General features: G+C 42.3%; 1 protein-coding gene across 1 annotated transcript; it reads right to left on the bottom strand.

Annotated features, from left to right (window-relative positions):
• Positions 1 to 17,203: 17,203 nt before the first annotated feature.
• LOC115112827 (serum amyloid A-5 protein-like) lies at positions 17,204 to 18,451 on the bottom strand. The gene is made up of 4 exons (XM_029639823.2): positions 18,342 to 18,451; positions 18,121 to 18,226; positions 17,756 to 17,894; positions 17,204 to 17,552 (listed from the first exon to the last, which is right to left on the bottom strand). The coding sequence occupies exons 2-4, from the start codon at positions 18,206 to 18,208 to the stop codon at positions 17,414 to 17,416; spliced, it is 366 nt and encodes a 121-aa protein (XP_029495683.1). The 5' UTR covers positions 18,209 to 18,226; positions 18,342 to 18,451; the 3' UTR covers positions 17,204 to 17,413.
• Between the last annotated feature and the right edge of the window lie 657 nt (positions 18,452 to 19,108).

The following is a 19,108-nucleotide window of genomic DNA, read 5'->3' as shown; positions in this document are numbered from 1 at the left end:
AGGAACACATTTCTATTATTGAGTTGCACACTTTTGCCCTCAGAACAGCCTCAATTCGTCGGGGCATTGACTTTACAAGGTGTTGAAATCGTTCCACAGTGATGCTGGCCCATGTTGACTCCAACGCTTACCACAGTTGTGTCAAGTTGACTGGGTGTCTTTTGGGTGGTGGACCATTCTTGAGAAACACAAGAAACTGCTTTGCTCAAGGGCAGAACACCACATTTTTCCACTTCTCCAACTCTGGGATTCCTACCAGCAACCTTTTGGTTATTGGCCAATCGCTCTTAACCACTAGACTACCTGCTGCCATTATAATGTTATTAACTTTATATTAAAATATGTAATTTGCAACAATATTCAAGAAACATTTTATTTTGTAATATACAAACTTAAAATGATTGACCAGAATGACATTTACTCTCATGGGTGGACAAAAATAGCGAGATTAAAGCCACACCCATAATAGGCCAAGTCTCCTTAAAATAACCTAGAATTACATTAAAAAAGACCCAGCATGAAAGTGAATAAAAAAACAATTGATGGTTAAATTAACCCATGTTTGGTAATTCAAACAACCCGACATGTTGGGTTATTAACGCAACCCAACAGGCTGGGTCAAAAGACCAGCATGTGTCCTGTCCAATATTTACCCAGCGCAGGGTTACTAAATAACCCAAATTGAGTTGTTTTTAACCCAGCATTTTTTAGAGTGTAGGTTACAGCCCACTCAGAGCTACACGCTGGATCTCAAACAAATATTCCAAAACCCCTCTCTACATCTCTCCTAGGACTTGCTCCTTCCTTCCTTCCCTCTCTCCCTCTCTCTCTCTCTCTCTCTCTCTCTCTCTCTCTCTCTCTCTCTCTCACTCTCTCTCTCCCATCAACTCTAGCATGAATATTAATTAGCCTGTCACACTGTCGCCTCCGAACTCAAGGCAACTCTTTCATCAACGCAACTTCAGCAATGCTTTGATCCTCAAGGGTTTTCATTGACATTATGTCATTTTGCAGCCGCCAGCTTGCCCCAGTACCAATCTGCTGGGGGGGGCATAAAGTGTAGACCTATAAAGTGCAGTTTTCAAAAGTGTTATGTCAATTTTACAGTAAATTAATTGTTGCTGAATCAATGCCATTTACTGTACTGTAGATTGCAAATAATGACAACAGAACCATAACAGATTTAGATCACTTAGCTACATACAGTAGATATTCCTATCCATTTCAGCCATACTTGCTGGTACAATTTCTTCCACTTTCATAGCCCTGAGACACAATTCCTGCCTGTTATACACCATCAAATGAGGTAGAGGTCATTTCTCGAGCCATTTACACACCATACTCTCCCATTCCCCTGAAAAAGGGTGAATAATACAGCTATTGCAATTCCCCTTGAGAATGTAATTTCTCAACACATGAAATGTCATAGTAAATAAGCTAATTGATCACTAGGAAGGCAATTTAAGTCTTATGAAAGTGAAAGGTATGGCACTGCCTGTAACAGTAGGCCTACGATAAATTGGATCTAGATTAATATAATGAAATTGATCTAAATAATGGTGGGGCATCTACATCCCCTCTGGTCTGTGTGTGTTTGACAGTCCTTGACAGTAGATTCTCACCCTCCAGGAACTCACTTCTTTTGTAATCTATGCCCTGATTTGGTTGAGTGCCTCGATCTCCCCATCTCTAATCTCTCCCTCTTCCCCTCCCTTCTCTTCTTCCCATTTCTTATCGGTTTACCCTGTTCCTTGACTCCACCTGTATTAGCCATATTCCCATGTGCAGCATACAAAATACACAATAATAACATATTAGAATGATTATTAATAATTAATCATATCAATAATAATCATAGTACAAATATCTCCTTCTTGTAATTGTATTCAATTCTATGAAATGTAGTATACATTAAATGCATGCCGGCTTGCAGCTGCTCCATCCACTGGACAGATGCTAACACTGTAATAATCACGTAACAATGGGAGGTGTAAATAATGTGTCCTCTATACACAGTGTCTCTGCTTGCTTGTTTTGAAATGGGATCTGAGTGGTATCCATGGGAGTGGAGAAAGACAAACACTGCAGGTGGGAAATGGATCTGGAGGAGACAATGCCAAGAAAGCAACAGGACACAAGGATAGCCATGCCCATATGAACTAGAGAATCTGGCTATTGGATGGACACATGGTTCCGTAGGAATGAGACAGGCCGACAGAGACAGCGAGATACTGAGATAGATTAATTTGGTGAAGCCCTCCCTCCATTGTTTCCTTGGTTACCACAGTCCAGGGGGCCTCTTCAGATTTCCTTGAGACTTGTTACGGTAGAATGAGGACAAACCACACACCAAAGGCTGTCACACAACTAGAGAGAAAGAATCATAAGGCAACACAGGTAGCACAATCCCATTCATTTTTCAGACAGCAATATATATGAGAGGAATACATTTTTTCCTTTCTTATTTTGCCTCAAATGAATTATAAAATAGCTGTCAGTCTGTTTTACACCTTCAGTGCACATCCATATCCAAACTGATAACCCAACACCCACCATATCTACAGGGGAGGGAAGAGGGGTGGCGACATAAAAGTGCTTGGACGTGCATGTGTCCTCCTGAGAAGAGGGAATAACGGTCCAGGGAAGAACCAGCACAATATAATCTAGGTTACTATGATACAGGGTCATACAGGGTCTACAAATGTACCTTTCAGTAATGATAATGGCGATGGGCTTGCACAAATGTCAAGGGTGGGTTTTTATCTTTTTGATTTGATGACTTGACTCTGGCTGAGTGCTGTGAGTGAAGGGCCACTCTCAGAACCCTGGGTTGTATTAATTTAGCAGATTCTGTTGCGAAACGTTTTGTCTGTTGCAAAATGTTTTCTAACAGAAAATGTTTACACCAAATGGAAAACATTTTGCCCACAAAAAGGAGAGTTTCTATCAGCAAAATTCAGGCAGGTACCTAAACTGACATCTAGTCACAAAATGGTGCCAACATGGTGGCTGGGCAGCAAATTGTGTTTGGTGTGTAATCACCAATGTCACCAACCAGCTACGTTTGCTGCAGCCAATGTTGACTCTTTCTAGGCACACAGCTTGAGTACATTGTTTCCAACCTCTGCCAACATCTTATGTTATCTTTGGTAATCCTGAATACACCCCAGATCAGCTCTTAGTATCACTGTGATAAAATACTCATTGCATTCTTGGAAGAAGAATGCAATTCTAAAGCTTCTTCATGGATGAAGAGGGAAACACAATTTGGAAAGAGGTACAGAAGCTGTGCAAAACAGCCACAAAACCACAATAAAACATAGCATCAATACAGACAGAAGATATTACAGTACAGTCATGTTGAGACAGATATACACTGAGTTAATATGATTTGACAGATTTATATATCATGATAGCAACATCTTAGTAAAAACAATAAAGAGAATTCCATGACTTAACCTTGATAAGGCACTACTAAAAGTACACTTGAAATGATATTGAATGATTATTTTGTAGTTATAAATCAGACCTAAATTTAAATATTTACAGTAATTCATCTCAGGTAGGGGATATAAAAAAGGATGACCTATCAGAACACCCTCAACAGGTGCAGAGGGCAAACTCTGGTCTAGAACACACACACCGTTCTGTCTGTCTCTAACTAACTCCTTAGGGCTTTGGCCAATGTGGGCTGTGTCTGAGAGGAAAGTGACAGATTACCTGGCTCCAGTGTGGGCTGTGTATGAGAGGAAGGTACCAGATTACCTAGCTCCAATGTCGGCTGTGTGTGATAGGAAAGAGACAAATTATCTGCCTCCATTGTGGGCTGTGTATGAGAGTGCAAGACCAGTTGTTCCATTGAGGCAGGAAGCTGAGAAGGAACTCTCCCACTCCCAGGAAGTAGACCACCTGTGCGATGCCAAAGAGGGGAGCAATGACGGCAGTACGCCCCCTTCTGGAAAGCAGAGGGACACTCTTGGTGCAGAATCTTCCTGTTAGACAAGAGGGTCGTGATATAGTGGTGTATCTACAGTACCAGTCAAAAGTTTGGACACACCTACTCATTCAAGGGTTTTTCTTAATTTTTTACTATTTTCTTAATGGTAAAATAATAGTGAAGACATCAAAACTATGAAATAACACCCATGTAATCATGTAGTATCCAGAAAAGTGTTAAACAAATGAAAATATTTATATTTGAGATTCTTCAAAGTAGCCACCCTTTGCCTTGCTGACAGCTTTTCATACTCTTGGCATTCTCTCACCCAGCTTCATCTGGAATGCTTTTTTGAAGGAGTTCCCACATATGCTGTGCACTTGTTGGCTGCTTTTCCTTCACTCTGTAGTCCAACTCATACAAAACCATCTCAATTGGGTTGAGGTTGGGCAAAGGGTGGCTATTTTGAAGAATCTAATATATAAAATATATTTTCATTTGTTTAACACTTTTTTCTTTACTACATGATTCCATATGTATCACGTTTCAGGTAAGACCCAGATGCAGACTAGGTCGAAGTAACAACAGTTTATTAATTCGAAAAGGGGCAGGCAAAAGGCAGGTCAAGGGCAGGCAGAGGTCAGTAATCCAGATAGGTGGGGCAAAGGTACAGGACGGCAGGCAGGCTAAGGGTCAGGGCAGCCAGAATGGTAAACACAGAGAAAACTAGGAAACAGGAACAATCGAGAGACAGGTAGGCTTGGTAGTCTTGACGAAACAAAACGAATTGGCAACAGACAAACGGAGAAAACAGGTATAAATACACAGGGGACAATGGGGAAGATGGGAGACACCTGGAGGTGGGTTGAGACAATCACAAAGACAGGTGAAACAGATCAGGGTGTGACAATAGGTATTATTTCATTTTTTTGATGTCTTCACTAATATACTATAATGTAGAAAATAGTAAAAATAAAGAAAAACCCTTGAATGAGTAGGTGTGTCCAAACTTTTGACTGGCACTGTATATTCTAGCCTAAAATGCCTTCTCCGTTTATTTCATAGTACCAGTAGATGTTGTCATGTTCTACCATCAGATAATATGGATATAATCGATCAGAAAAGGCCTGTCAAAACCAGGAGGGAAGCAGTGGAAGAGTTAGAGTGAGAATGAGAGTTTACCTGATGCATTCTGTCACTCCGCCGTAGGTGTCCTCCTGACTTCTCTGTGTCATGGTCTGAATTCTGGTCTTAATCGCTGAAACACACTAACTGTATCAAATGGTTTACAGGGCACACGGCAGGCATAATCAAATCAAATCACATTTTATTTGTCACATGCACCGAATACAACAGGTGTAGACCTTACCGTGAAATGGTTACGTACAAGCCCTTAACAAACAATGCCGTTTTAAGAAAAATAATAGTTAAGAAAAGAAATGTGAGCCTTTCTCTGACACCGACTGGTAAATAGGTCCTAGATGGCAGGAAGCTTGGCCCCAGTGATGTACTGGGTCGTACGCACTACCCTTTGTAGCCCCTTGCGGTCGGAGGCCGAGCAGTTGCCATACCAGGCGGTGATGCTCTCGATGGTGCAGCTGTAGAACTTTTTGAGGATCTGAGGACCCATGCCAAATCTTTGGGGGAATGGGCATTGTCGTGCCCTCTTCACGACTGTCTTGGTGTGTTTGGACCATGATAGTGTGTTGGTGATGTGGACACCATGGAACTTGAAGCTCTCAACCCGCTCCACTACAGCCCCATCGATGAGAATGGGGACATGCTCGGCCCTCCTTTTCCTGTAGTCCACAATCATCTCCTTTGTCTTGATCACATTGAGGGAAAGGTCGTTGTCCTGGCAGCACACTTTCAGGTCTCTGATCTCCCTATAGTCTGTCTCATTGTTGTCGGTGAACAGGCCTACCACCATTGTGTCATCTGTAAACTTAATGATGGTGTTGGAGTTGGAGTTGTGCTTGGCCACGCAGTCATGGGTGAGCAGGGAGTACAGGAGGGAGGTGTTTAGTCCTAGGGTCCTTAGCTTAGTGATGAGCTTTGAGGGCACGATGATATTGAACACTGAAATCTGTAGTCAATGAACAGCATTCTCACATAACTGTTCATTTAGTCCAGGATGGAAAGGATAGTGTTGAGTGCAGTTGCGATTGCGTCATCTGTGGATATGTTGGGGCGGTTTGCAAATTGTAGTGGGTCTAGGGTTTCTGGGCTGATGGTGTTGATGTGAGCCATGACCAGCCTTTCACAGCACTTCATGTCTACAGACGTGAGTGCTACAGGTCGGTAGTCATTTAGGCAGGTTACCTTGGTGTTCTTGGACACATGGACTATGGTGGTCTGCTTGAAACATGTAGGTATTACAGACTCGGTCAGACTGCAGCCTTGTGAATGTTGACCTTTTTAAAGATCTTACTCATGTGCCTCCTGAGTGGAGCAGTGGTCTAAGGAGTCATCACTACAGACCCTGGTTCAATCCTGGGCTGTATCAGAACTGGCCAAGATTGGGAGTCCCATAGGGCAGTGCACAATTGGCAGTGTTTCCTCCAACACATTGGTGCAGATGGCTTCCGGGTTAAGCAGGTGGGTGTTGGTGGGTCATATTTCAGAGGAGGCATGACTCGATCTTCGCCTCCCTAGCCCGTTGGGGAGTTGCACAAAGGAGACAAGATCAAAATTGGGTAGAAAAAGCAGGTAAGCGAGCGTGATCTAGAACAGCTGGTGCTCTCATCCATGCTTCAGTGTTGCTTGAATAGAAGTAATTTGGTTCATCTGGTAGGCTTGTGTCACTGGGCTTCCCTTTCTAGTCTGTAATAGTATGCAAGTCATGCCACATCTGACAAGCGTTGGAACCAGTTTAGTAGGATTCAATCTTAGTCCTGTATTTACACCTCATCTGTTTGATGGTTCATCTGAGGGCATAGTAGGATTTATTGTGTGTGTGTCGGGTTAGAGTCTGGCTCCTTGAAAGTGGCAGCTCTACCCTTTAGCTCAGTGCGGATGTTGCCTGCAATTCATGGCTTCTGGTTGGGGTATATACGTACGGTCCCTGTGGGGACAATGTCATTGATGCACTTATTGATGAAGCTGGTGACTGATGTGGTATACTCCTCAATGAAATCAGATAAGTCCCGGAACATATTCCAGTCTTTGCTAGCAAAACAGTCCTGTAGCTTAGCATCTGCGTCATCTGACCACCTCGGTATTGAGCGAGTCACTGGTACTTCCTGCTTTAGTTTTGGCTTGGAATCAGGAGGATAGAATTATGGTTAGATTTGCCAAATGGAGGGCGAGGGAGAGCTTTGTACATGTCTTTGTGTTTGGAGTAAAGGTAGTCTCCTGTTTTTTCACCTTTAAGTTTCTCCCCAGCCACTAGGAGAGCCACCTCTGGATGAGCATTTTCTTGTTTGCGTATGGCTTTATACAGCTCGTTGAGTGCGGTCTTAGTGCCAGCATTAGTTTGTGGTGGTAAATAGACAGCTACGAAAAGTATAGATGAAAACTCTCGTTAAATATTGTGGTCTACAGCTTATCATGAGACACTCTACCTCAGGTGAGCAAAACCTTGGGACTTCCTAAAAATGTGATTTTGATCACCAGCTGATATTGACAAATAGACACAGACCTCCACCCCTTGTCTTACTGGAGGCAGCTGTTCTGTCTTGCCAATTCAAGGCAAAACCATACAACTGTATACACACTCATACCTGTATACACACACACAACTGTCCTACCATCCACAGGATTAACTCCCACAGCAACTGTACTGCCAGCGAAGTAGCCTGATGCAAAGGACACATAGAAGGGAGTGGGGCCATTAGCCAACACGGCCACCAAGACTTTTCAGATTGGCAAACAGGGAAGTAGATTATGGAGAATGGCACGTCCCTAAGCGAACAGAGGAATGATCCAACAAATGTGAATCATCTTAATTTGTTTGTGTTCTTGCAAGGCTTCTATTGTGTCTCTGTGCAGGTTACCTCAGGAGTGTGGCCCCCAGGCCCTTGTAGAGCCCTGCGATGCCCTGGCTCCACAGCAGCTGAGCTGCATTGCTGCATGGGACCTCAACTCCACTGGGCCCCCAGGGGCCCAACTACAGCCTGGGACGTCAGCTTCCTCTGAGCCTCTACGTGTGTCATAACACACACAACATCATCATTATCATCAGTGTGACATCATCAACCAGGGACAGAGAAGCAGAAATGCCTCAGGAGGTTGGAAAATAAAAATACATTTGGGGAATCACAGGAACACAAGGAAGAGTCACAAATGTGGTCAAGCAATAAAATAACAATTTTACATTGATACAATAACAATGCTGGTTGTTACTGGTTCTAACTGATCAGATCCCTGTGATCTGTTTGTGTTTGTTTGGCTCACAAGACATTGGTTAGTCATGAAACAGTGACTGGGAACAGGGGAACATCCAACCTCCTCTCTCCTTCTTTACCCATCTCTCACCTATCCGCCCTGCATCCTGTAACTGAATCTTTAGCATCTCCATGGGAGTGGTGATGATGACCTGCACCAAGAGATGGAGAGATGGAGAGACAGAGAGATGGAGACACAGAGAGATGGAGAGACAAAGAGATGGAGAGAGAGAGAGATGGAGACACAAAGAGATGGAGAGACAAAGAGATGGAGAGATAAAGAGATGGAGAGAGAGAGAGATGGAGACACAAAGAGATGGAGAGACAGAGAGATGGAGAGACAGAGAGATGGAGAGACAAAGAGATGGAGAGACAAAGAGATGGAGAGACAAAGAGATGGAGAGACTGTGACTGTGTTTCAGAAGAGTTCTAACACCCAGGCAGACACACAACTAGTGTGCATAATTACTGTTGAGCCACAAGATGGTAGTAGAAAGCTGTCTGAGGCTGATACCCCAGCTGAGTTTACCTGACATGTTTTTTTATATTTTATTTTTCATTTCACCTTTATTTAACCAGGTAGGCCAGTTGAGAACAAGTTCTCATTTACAATTGCGACCTGGCCAAAATAAAGCAAAGCAGTGCGACAAAAACAACAACACAGAGTTGCACATGGGATAAACAAAGGTACAGTCAATAACACAATGGAAAAATCTGTATACAGTGTGTGCAAATGAAGTAAGGAGGTAAGGCAATAAATATGCCAATAGTAGCAAAGTAATTACAATTTAGCAATTACACTGGAGTGCAGATGAAGATGTGCAAGTAGAAATACTGATGTGCAAAATAGCAGAAAAACAAATACAGATATGGGATGAGGTAGGTAGTTGGTTGGATGGGCTTTTTACAGATGGGCTGTGTACAGCTGCAGCGATCAGTAAGCTGGATCGGTAGGATGGTCAGTTTTACGAGGGTATGTTTGGCAGCATGAGTGAAGGAGGCTTTGTTGCGAAATAGGAAGCCGATTCTAGATTTAACTTTGGATTGGAGATGCTTAATGTGAGCCAGACACCTAGGTATTTATTGTTGTCCACATATTCTAGTTGTCCACCATTCAGGACCGTTCAGAGTAGTGATGCTAGTCGGGCAGCGATCGATTGAAGAACATGCATTTAGTTTTATTAGCATTTAAGAGCAGTGTTGTATGGCGTTGAAGCTCGTTTGGAGGTTTGTTAACACAGTGTCCAAAGAAGGGCCAGATGTATACAGAATGGTGTCGTCTGCGTAGAGGTGGATCAAAGAATCGCCAGCAGCAAGAGCAACATCATTGATATATACAGAGAAAAGAGTCAGCCCTAGAATTGAACCCTGTGGCACCCCCAGAGACTGTCAGAGGTCCAGACAACAGTCCCTCCAATTTGACAAACTGAACTCTATCTGAGAAGTAGTTAGTGAACCAGGCGAGGCAATCATTACAGAAACCAAGGCTGTTGAGTCTGCCGATAAGAATATGGTGATTGACACAGTCAAAAGGCTTGGCCAGGTCGATGAAGACGGCTGCACAGTAGTCTTTTATCTATGGCAGTTATGATATCGTTTAGGACCTTTAGCGTGGCTGAGGTGCGCCCGTGACCAGCTCGGAAACCAGATTGCATAGCGGAGAAGGTACTGTGGGATTCGAAATGGTTGGTGATCTGTTTGTTCACTTGGCTTTCGAAGACTTTAGAAAGGCAGGGAGGATGGATATAGGTCTGTAACAGTTTGGGTCTAGAGTGTCTGCCCCTTTTGAAGAGGGGGATGACCACGGCCGCTTTCCAATCTTTAGGAATCTCAGACGATACGAAAGAGAGGTTGAACAGACTAGGAATAGGGGTAACAACAATGGAGGCGGATAATTTTAGGAAGAGAGGGTCCAGATTGTAGGGATCCAGATTGTGCAGCTCTTTTAGAACATCAGCTGTCTGGACCAGCACCACAACCCACCAGCATCTCCCTCAGCAGGGTGAGCTTCTGACTGAGAGAGAAAACAAATGTCATAATTAATTTAGTTTAATGACTTTGCTAATTTCTCTAAATGGTCTGGTGCTATCTCAAGTGTTTTACATACATTAAACAACATGCATACAACTTAAAACTCCCTGTTTCTACATGCAAAGGGCATGACCATAAACATGCATAGAGCAATAAACATACCATTAATGATACACATGAAGAAACATACATAAACACACACACACACACAGTCTTAGAAACATGTAAATAATTCACGAGCGCTGGTCACTCAATAATTTATCAGCCATGTTCTTGGTCCCCATGGAAATGTTGAGGGATGCTAGATAGCCCACGTAAAGATAGCCCACGTATGTCATGCGGATAATGCTGCAGGGGCCTATGGGATCGGTCCTATCATCCATGCTGTATGTTTACAAAATATTTATACCTCTAATGTATTACAACTAGATCCCAGCACATGGTGAAGATATTATTAGAATCCTATTTGTGATATGTATATCAAATCCAAACAAGAAGTTAGTTAAAGCTGATATAGTATACACTACACCTTTCAAGTACATCTATTCAAAGAGATCAGAGTGGGCAAGAGGTTGGTGTACCAGTCAGTTACGACAGGTGTATGATTGTATTTGACAGGTAGGTGTTTGAAAGAGGCCTCTGAGCACTACTCACCCATCCTTGGACAGGTGTTGTCTAAGGAAGTCAATGGCAGCTAGTTTGATGGCCTTCTCTGGAGTGACCAGAGTCAGGTTCACAGCAGCACCTAATGGTCAAAGAAATAGAGAGACACAGAGTCAAAAACAAAGAACATGCTCAAACACACACACACACACACACACACAATTTTGTCCTACCTCTGTACATGCCAAAGTATCCCTCTGATCGGATGGTCTTGATAAGGCAATGTGACCTGTGTAGTGAACATTAATAAGGATTGCTGTGTAAAGACCTCAGAGAATCAACCAGATTCTACAAGGTAAGCAGATACTACAAGCAAACTACACGTTTGTTTGAGAATAAATTCACCCAGCTGGAGGTAAGGCAGGTGGAGCTGCAACAGCAGGTGATTACACTCCAGTCAGCACAGACCCAGACAACAGTCCAGATACAAAAACACCCCCTTATCCAGACCTGGAGAGCTGGAGGTAGAGAGAGATATATCTGCACTCTGAGACAACATCAACAGGAGAAAAAGAAGGAGCAGGAGAAGAACAGAGCACTAGAGGGGAGGATCAGACTACTGGAGGAGAGGGTGAGGGGGATGTCGTGTGACAGAGAACAACCCACTAGAGATGTGGCCACCCCCGCAGGGAAGCAGGCAGAACAACCAACCTCAGCTCCCAACAAAAGTCTTGACACCACAGCAGAACAGTCCACCCCAGACCCTGACCACGTCGACATCACAGCGGAACAGACAAATGAAGAACCCCAAGCCTAGGGGATCTTACCCCCTCTGAGCACCCCCACTGTCAGCCACCCTGATAGCCCTCCTGACAACTCCCCCACACCCACTGAGGACATACACAAGACATAGATTGTCCTCCTTATGGACTCAAACGGGAAATATATACAAGAAAAAAACTTTTTCCCAAACACAGTGTGTCTAAACCCTGGTATCCAAACACCCAACGCGCCCTAGAGATTCTGTCTGAGGACCAACTAGGTTCACCTAGCCACATAATAATACACACAGGCACAAACGACCTGAGAGCACAGCAGGAAAGGGTGGCCACAGTACTCAAGGGAGTGATTGAAAAACCTTCTACTTTCCCTAATTCACAAGTGGTTATATCCACTCTGCTACCACAAAAGGACTTCCACCCTGCTACCATACAGCAGATAAAAGCAAGTTTTTCCCGTGACTGTTACTCAAAACCAAATGTTTACCTGGCCCACCCTGAACTTGGACTGCCTTTATGACCAGGTCCACCTAGACAAGGCGGCAGTGCCCACCTTCACCCGGACCGTAAAGGACATCGCTCTCAAACGCAGCCCCAACACTTCACACAGGAGCAACAGATCAATAGACACCCCGCCCACACCAGCGAGACACTCTACCAGACCTGCGGAACCCCCTCCCCAAGACCTACACATAGAGGACCCACATCCAGACCACAACACCACCAGCCACATCCACACCCCCACCCCAACCAATCAACACCCCCCCAAGTCAACATGCACACACCCCATTTAGGACCTCTCAGATCAGACAGCCCACTGTCAGAGAAAAATCACAGTCTACTTCAACAGAGCAGTACTCAATCATGAGGCATCAAAGCCAAAGGTACTGAGTAATATTAAGAAATGCTATCGATGGAAGGAATGTAGTGTGGAAACCTACCTAAAAACAATTAGACAACCACAAATTAAATCCCTTTTAGACAACTTCCTGGACAAAACGTTCCACTGTAATAGTGAAGGTATAAACTTGGCAGTAGAAAATCTTAAGAGTATATTTGACCTCTCAGCTAAAAATCTCAAATAGAAAACTGAAGACAATGAACAACAAAGACAAATGGTTTGATGAAGAATGCAAAAACCTAAGAAAGAAATTGAGAAACCTGTCCATCCAAAAACATAGAGACCCAGAAAACCTGAGTCTATGCCTTCACTATGGTGAATCACTAAAACAATACAGAAATACTCTATGGAAAAAGAAGGAACAGCACATCAGAAATCAGCTCAATGTTATTGAAGAATCCATAGACTCTAACCCCTTCTGGGAAAATTGGAAAACACTAAACAAAAAACAACACAAAGAATTATCTATCCAAAATGGAGATGTTTGGGTAAACCACTTCTCCAATCTTTTTGGCTCTATAACAAAGAACAAACAGCAAAAATATATGCATGATCAAATACAAATCTGAGAACCCACTGGATTTTCCATTTGCCTTGAATGAAAATAAAAACTCTCCAACCCAAAAAGGCCTGTGGTGTTGATGGTATCCTCAATGAAATTATAAAATATACAGACAACAAATTCCAATTGATTATACTAAAACTCTTTAACATCAACCTTAGCTCTGGCATCTTCCCCAATATTTGGAACCAAGGACTGATCACCCCAATCCACAAAAGTGGAGACAAATTTGACGCCAATAGCCGCCGTGGGATATGCGTCAACAGCAACCTTGGGAAAATCTTCTGCATTATCATTAACAGCAGACACGTACATTTCCTCAGTGAAAATAATGTACTGAGCAAATGTCAAATTGGCTTTTTACCAAATCATTGTACGACAGACCACGTATTCACCCTGCACACCCTAATTGACAAACAAACAAACAAAACAAAACTTCTCATGCTTTGTTGATTTCAAAAAAGCCTTTTACTCAATTTGGTATGAGAGTCTGCTATACAAATTGATGGAAAGTGGTGTTGGGGGAAAACATACGACATTATAAAATCCATGTACACAAACAACAAGTGTGCGGTTAAAATAGGCAAAAAACACACACATTTCTTCCCACAGGGCCATGGGGTGAGACAGGTATGCAGCCACACCCTCTTAAACATATATATCAACGAATTGGCGAGGGCACTAGAACAGTCTGCTGCACCCGGCCTCACACTACTAGAATCTGAAGTCAAATGTCTACTGTTTGCTGATGATCTGGTGCTTGTCACCAACCAAGGAGGGCCTACAGCAGCACCTAGATCTTCTGCACAGATTCGGCCAGACCTGGGCCCTGACAGTAAATCTCAGTAAGACCAAAATAATGGTGTTCCAAAAAAGGTCCAGTCACCAGGACCACAAATACAAATTGAAGCTAGACACCGTTGCCCTAGAGCACACAAAAAAAACGATACATACCTTGGCCTAAACATCAGCGCCACAGGTAACTTCCACAAAGCTGTGAACGATCTGAGAGACAAGGCAAGAAGGGCATTTTATGCCATCAAAAGGAACATAAAAGGACATACCAATTAGCATCTGGCAAAAAATACTTGAATCAGTTATAGAACCCATTGCCCTTTATGGTTGTGAGGTCTGGGGTCCACTCACCAACCAAGAATTCACAAAATGGGACAAACACCAAATTGAGACTCTGCATGCAGAATTCTGCAAAAATATCCTGTGTACAACGTAGAACACCAAATAATGCATGCAGAGCAGAATTAGGCTGATACCCACTAATTATCAAAATCCAGAAAAGAGCCGTTAAATTCTACAACCACCTAAAAAGAAGCGATTCCCAAACCTTTCATAACAAATCCATCACCTGCAGAGAGATGAACCTGGAAAAGAGTCCCCTACGCAAGCTGGTCCTGGGGCTCTGTTCACAAACACAAACAGACCCCACAGAGCCCACGGAACGCAACACAATTAGACCCAACCAAATCATGAGAAAATAACAAGATTATTACTTGACACATTGGAATGAATTAACAAAAAACAGAGCAAACTAGAATGCTATTTGACCCTAAACAGAGAGTACACAGTGGCAGAAACCCTGACCACTGTGACTGACACAAACTTAAGGAAAGCTTTGACTATGTACAGACTCAGTGAGCATAGCCTTGCTATTGAGAAGGCCACCATAGGCAGACCTTAACCATTTGCATATCGTTACAACACCGTATATATACATAATATGACATTTGTAATGTCTTAATTATTTTGAAACTTCTGTGAGTGTAATGTTTACTGTTAATTTTTATTGTTTATTTCACTTTTGTATGTTATCTACTTCACTTGCTTTGGCAATGTTAACATATGTTTCCCATGCCAATAAAGCTAATTGAATTGAATTGAATTGAATTTAATTTAATTTAATTGAAAGAGAGAAGGGTGAGAAGGTATCAAAAGGTGACATTGACCAATCAATAACAAAAGAGAAAAACAAGAATGAGAGAGAGGGATAATGGTGGAGGAATTAGTGCAAGATTCAGCACTAGAAAACATCATTTAAAACATTTGATAAAATCCTCTCAAAATCCTGTTTCCATCCATATCCTTATCCGCACTTACCTGATCTGCTTGTTAGCCATCTATCTGAGATACAGTTACTCTGGCAGTTTCTCTGTCTGTGTATCTGTAAACGTGATCTGCACCTCCGTGTTTAAGGAAAACAATGGATTAGTGGAAGATAGATGGAGAATACCTCAGTCAACCAGCCAATGTTCAACCGTCAGTTTCAGTCAGTTAGTCAGTCAGTCAAGTAATTGGCCAGCTATGAAGGAGAACTGGAAAAGAACAGAGTAGAAATCCATATCAGAACAGTAGTCTGACACTCAGTTAAAGCTTTGAGAAACATCTGTGCATGGAAAGTACTTGGCTTATCCCTGGGCATAATAGTATTTACCTCATTGTTGTGTTGCCTGGCTACCTGAAATGAAGAGTGTTCATTCATTGAGCCATGCTTTCAGAAGAAGCTGATTGTATAGCCACCCTCCTTCTGGACCAATCACATCAATCCTTCCCCTCCACCCCTCCCTCAATGCTAATTCTAACCCCCACTCTTTCTATTTCCTCTACTCCTTCCTACTCCTCCCATATCTCTCCTGATTCGTGTATGTGCATTGTATTTGAAAGGAGCAAGAGAAAGCAGAGAAAGAGAGAGGGAGATGGGACATCCAATACTGTGATTAAAAATATGGGTGTATATCTGTTTGAGGTCTAGTCTGTCAGCTCACAGCACTCCTTCTCTCTTTGCAGGTTTGTAACAACATACCTTTGACCAAATATTTCACGTTGTTGTCTTTATAAAATGATCTTCTGTGCAAAAACCTTGGTCATAGAATAGTACCTAAGAGAAGCCACGGGAGTGGTCTGTCTACTCAATGTCTGCTTTCATTTATATGTACAGTACGAGCTCATGTATTTTTCATTGCCAGGAATAGATTACATGTGATAATGGAGAGACTTACCACATCTAGTTTGTCAATACATCATGAATAGATACATCCACATAACACTATACCCATTCTACCACCTATCTGCCTTGCACATTCAGATTTGAGTGTTATGATTGTCAGGTAAACCTGACTTAACATTGTTCACCCATTAACTACACATCATTGCTCACCCGGTGAACCTTCCACATAAATGTAGGGGATCAAGACATGATGCTTATGTTTTCCTAGCTGCATTTCAGGGCTCATCACATAGATGCTGAGTGCAACTGCTGAGGCTACTTATTTCTACTTGGTGAAGCTGAACCCTGTTGCTAACCATTACACATTTCAGGTGAAGTTTATCATGATATAGCGGAATCTATGATATTGATATTGCAATATCTATTGCTATTGACATCACTTTGAGCCCTAAAGTTCATATTTTCAAATTAAGAGTGACAAAAACTGAAAACCTAGGAAAGCCATATACCTGGGTTACAATTCCTCTGTGTTACAATTCCTCTGTGTTACAATTCCTCTGTGTTACATTTGTATGTCTGTGCATATTTTACAGTATGCCTGTAATTCTGCATTCTGTAATAATGAGTGGTTATGTTCAAAAGCCTAACTGTATACTAATTTTATGCATATTATCTATCTACGTTAAATTATACATAGCCTACTCATCTAACCTCCGGTCTCAATAGAGTTGCATAGTGTGTTGAATCGAATCCTCATTCAAACTGTCATGTTCCATTAACATTAGGGGCATCCATCCTCTCCCCTTTGGCCCTTATCCTATGTTTTTCTCAGTTTCTTCTATGTCTATCCTATGAAAAACATGTACTATGTACGGCTGACCCACTGTCCAAATGTCCCAGTTACTAGTTGTAAAGGGCTGACCCGTTGCCAGTTGAAAGCTGAGAAAATGTCAACCCCAGATCATTTGAGTATACATTTCAGGATTTGAACATTTCTTTCCAACCTTCCCAGTCGTATCATACTGATTACAGAAAGAGATTCAGTCTCTAGTTACGTAATCACTTTATTTTTGCAACACTTTTGAAATACATTGTATACTAAGTTTCAGTACCATGTTCCTGTCTATTATCAGAACATTTGGGCAAAATCATTTTTGAGAATATGACATTTTTTTACCAAAAGCAGTAATTAAGTGCAGTATAGTTGTTTGGATTGTGGTCCTTTCAGTTTGGCTAGTAACCACCTTTTTTTAGGTTCAGTAGTTCTTGGGGAGTCCTTGGGGTCTGAATCGGTTGGGGTCCCCTCCATTACGTCCCCAGCGGTTAGCCTCCTGGTCAGCTGCTGAGTCCTCATGTCCTCGACCACTGGAACCCTGAACCATCTCCCGGCCATCACTGAGAGAGGAGAAATATTACATAAGTCACACATCAACCACAGTGAACCAATAATGGTAAAATTGACTTTCTGACCAGACATTTATTTTTATTTTTTACAAAATGTGGCATAAAGAACTAAATGGAGAAAGTTTTGATCAGATAATTTGATGAGCAACTGAACCACATTATAAGCGTCTCTCAGATATTTGAGAATCACCCACCTGATGACTGTTGCTGCCCACCTGCCCCCTGGTCCTCTCCTGGCAGCATCATAGTTGCCCCGAGCGTGGAAGTACTTGTCTGAGTTTTTCCAGTTGGCGTCCTTCATGTCGCCGTATGCACGCCACATGTCTCTAGCACCTGCAGGGTCAGGAGGACACGGATGTTGAGTTTGACACTTACAAGGAACTTTACAACATTTCAAACCACTAGCCTCAAGAAACAACAATGACTTTAAAGGAGTCCTCGAATACAGTACATTGTTACTCTTGAATTATTTGTTACTCTTGAATGATTTGTTACTCTTGATTTGTGTATCTATTTCTGTCAACAATGAAGAAATAATGATTAAAGTGTATAAACGGACCTTGAGCAGCTTCACCAGGGAAGCGGTACCACTGAGCTTGAGCCCCCACAATAAGGGTCAGAACAAGTCCAGCTAGAAGCAGCTTCATACTTGCAGATGTGACAGACTGAAAGGAACATGGACAGAGAGAACGTAGGCTACTATATGAATTGCTAACATATTTACAGATATTTTATTACATTTAAACTGTGACCGCCTCATATAACAGAGTTATCTCTTACCTTTCAGCTCCTTAGTTAGTTAGTCAGTCAGGCAGTTTGATCTCCCTTGTGTTTTGTGTTGGTTTATGGTCCGCAGCTTGTTCTTATATTCCACTCAGACCAAGGAGGAGTTTAGTTTTGCAAAAGCTGGAATTCCCTAACTTAGTCCTCCCAAGTTTTACACTCAGAAGTGTCTGTCCGAAACACAAGATGAGGAATTTCCAGGTCATTACAAAATTAGATTACCTGCTCTGAAGTCTTGGGCAATAAGGAGGATACTCCTCAATTGTGTAACTCGGCCTACTGCTTTAAAAACCAAGACATCAAAATGGGATGTGTCAACATTAATAAGACTAATGGGGGCAATGAAGTTTGTTTTTCTGCTTTTAATGTCGTAATTGTCATGATGGATGAGGTTCCAAACATTTGCCTCTCACCTAATATGAGAGAATGATTCCTTATGGTATGAGTCATTATAGACTACTATAGTAGGGTAGAATACAGATATTTAACAGACATAGACATGAAAAGCACTTTACATGTCCACATCGTACAGATTGCACCTGTATCTTACAGGTTACACAATCACTGCTCCCCCTCACACCTATGTTGCTGTTCATTGATTATTGATTTCCATTACCATTAGTATCTATCTTTTTTATCCTACTACTGGTCACAATTACACTTGTTTACAAATCAAATCGCATTTTATTGGTCGCATACACATATTTAGCAGATGCTATTGCGGGTGTAGCAAAATACTTGTGTTCTTAGCTCCAGCAGTGCAG

Source organism: Oncorhynchus nerka, linkage group LG28 (genome assembly GCF_034236695.1).
Source record: "Oncorhynchus nerka isolate Pitt River linkage group LG28, Oner_Uvic_2.0, whole genome shotgun sequence".
In the NCBI taxonomy this organism is placed as follows: domain Eukaryota; kingdom Metazoa; phylum Chordata; class Actinopteri; order Salmoniformes; family Salmonidae; genus Oncorhynchus; species Oncorhynchus nerka.
Note: the sequence above shows the minus strand (reverse complement) of the source record. Positions and strands in the feature narration are given on the sequence as shown.

Bases quoted from the DNA above. Each gene is read 5' to 3' on its own strand.
- LOC115112827 (XM_029639823.2), bottom strand. From the start codon at position 18,208: ATGAAGCTGCTTCTAGCTGGACTTGTTCTGACCCTTATTGTGGGGGCT. The intron at 17,895-18,120 runs GTCCGTTTATAC...CTGACCCTGCAG, and splicing joins CCCTGGTGAAGCTGCTCAAG to GTGCTAGAGACATGTGGCGT. The intron at 17,553-17,755 runs GTGGGTGATTCT...CTCCTCTCTCAG, and splicing joins TGGGCAGCAACAGTCATCAG to TGATGGCCGGGAGATGGTTC.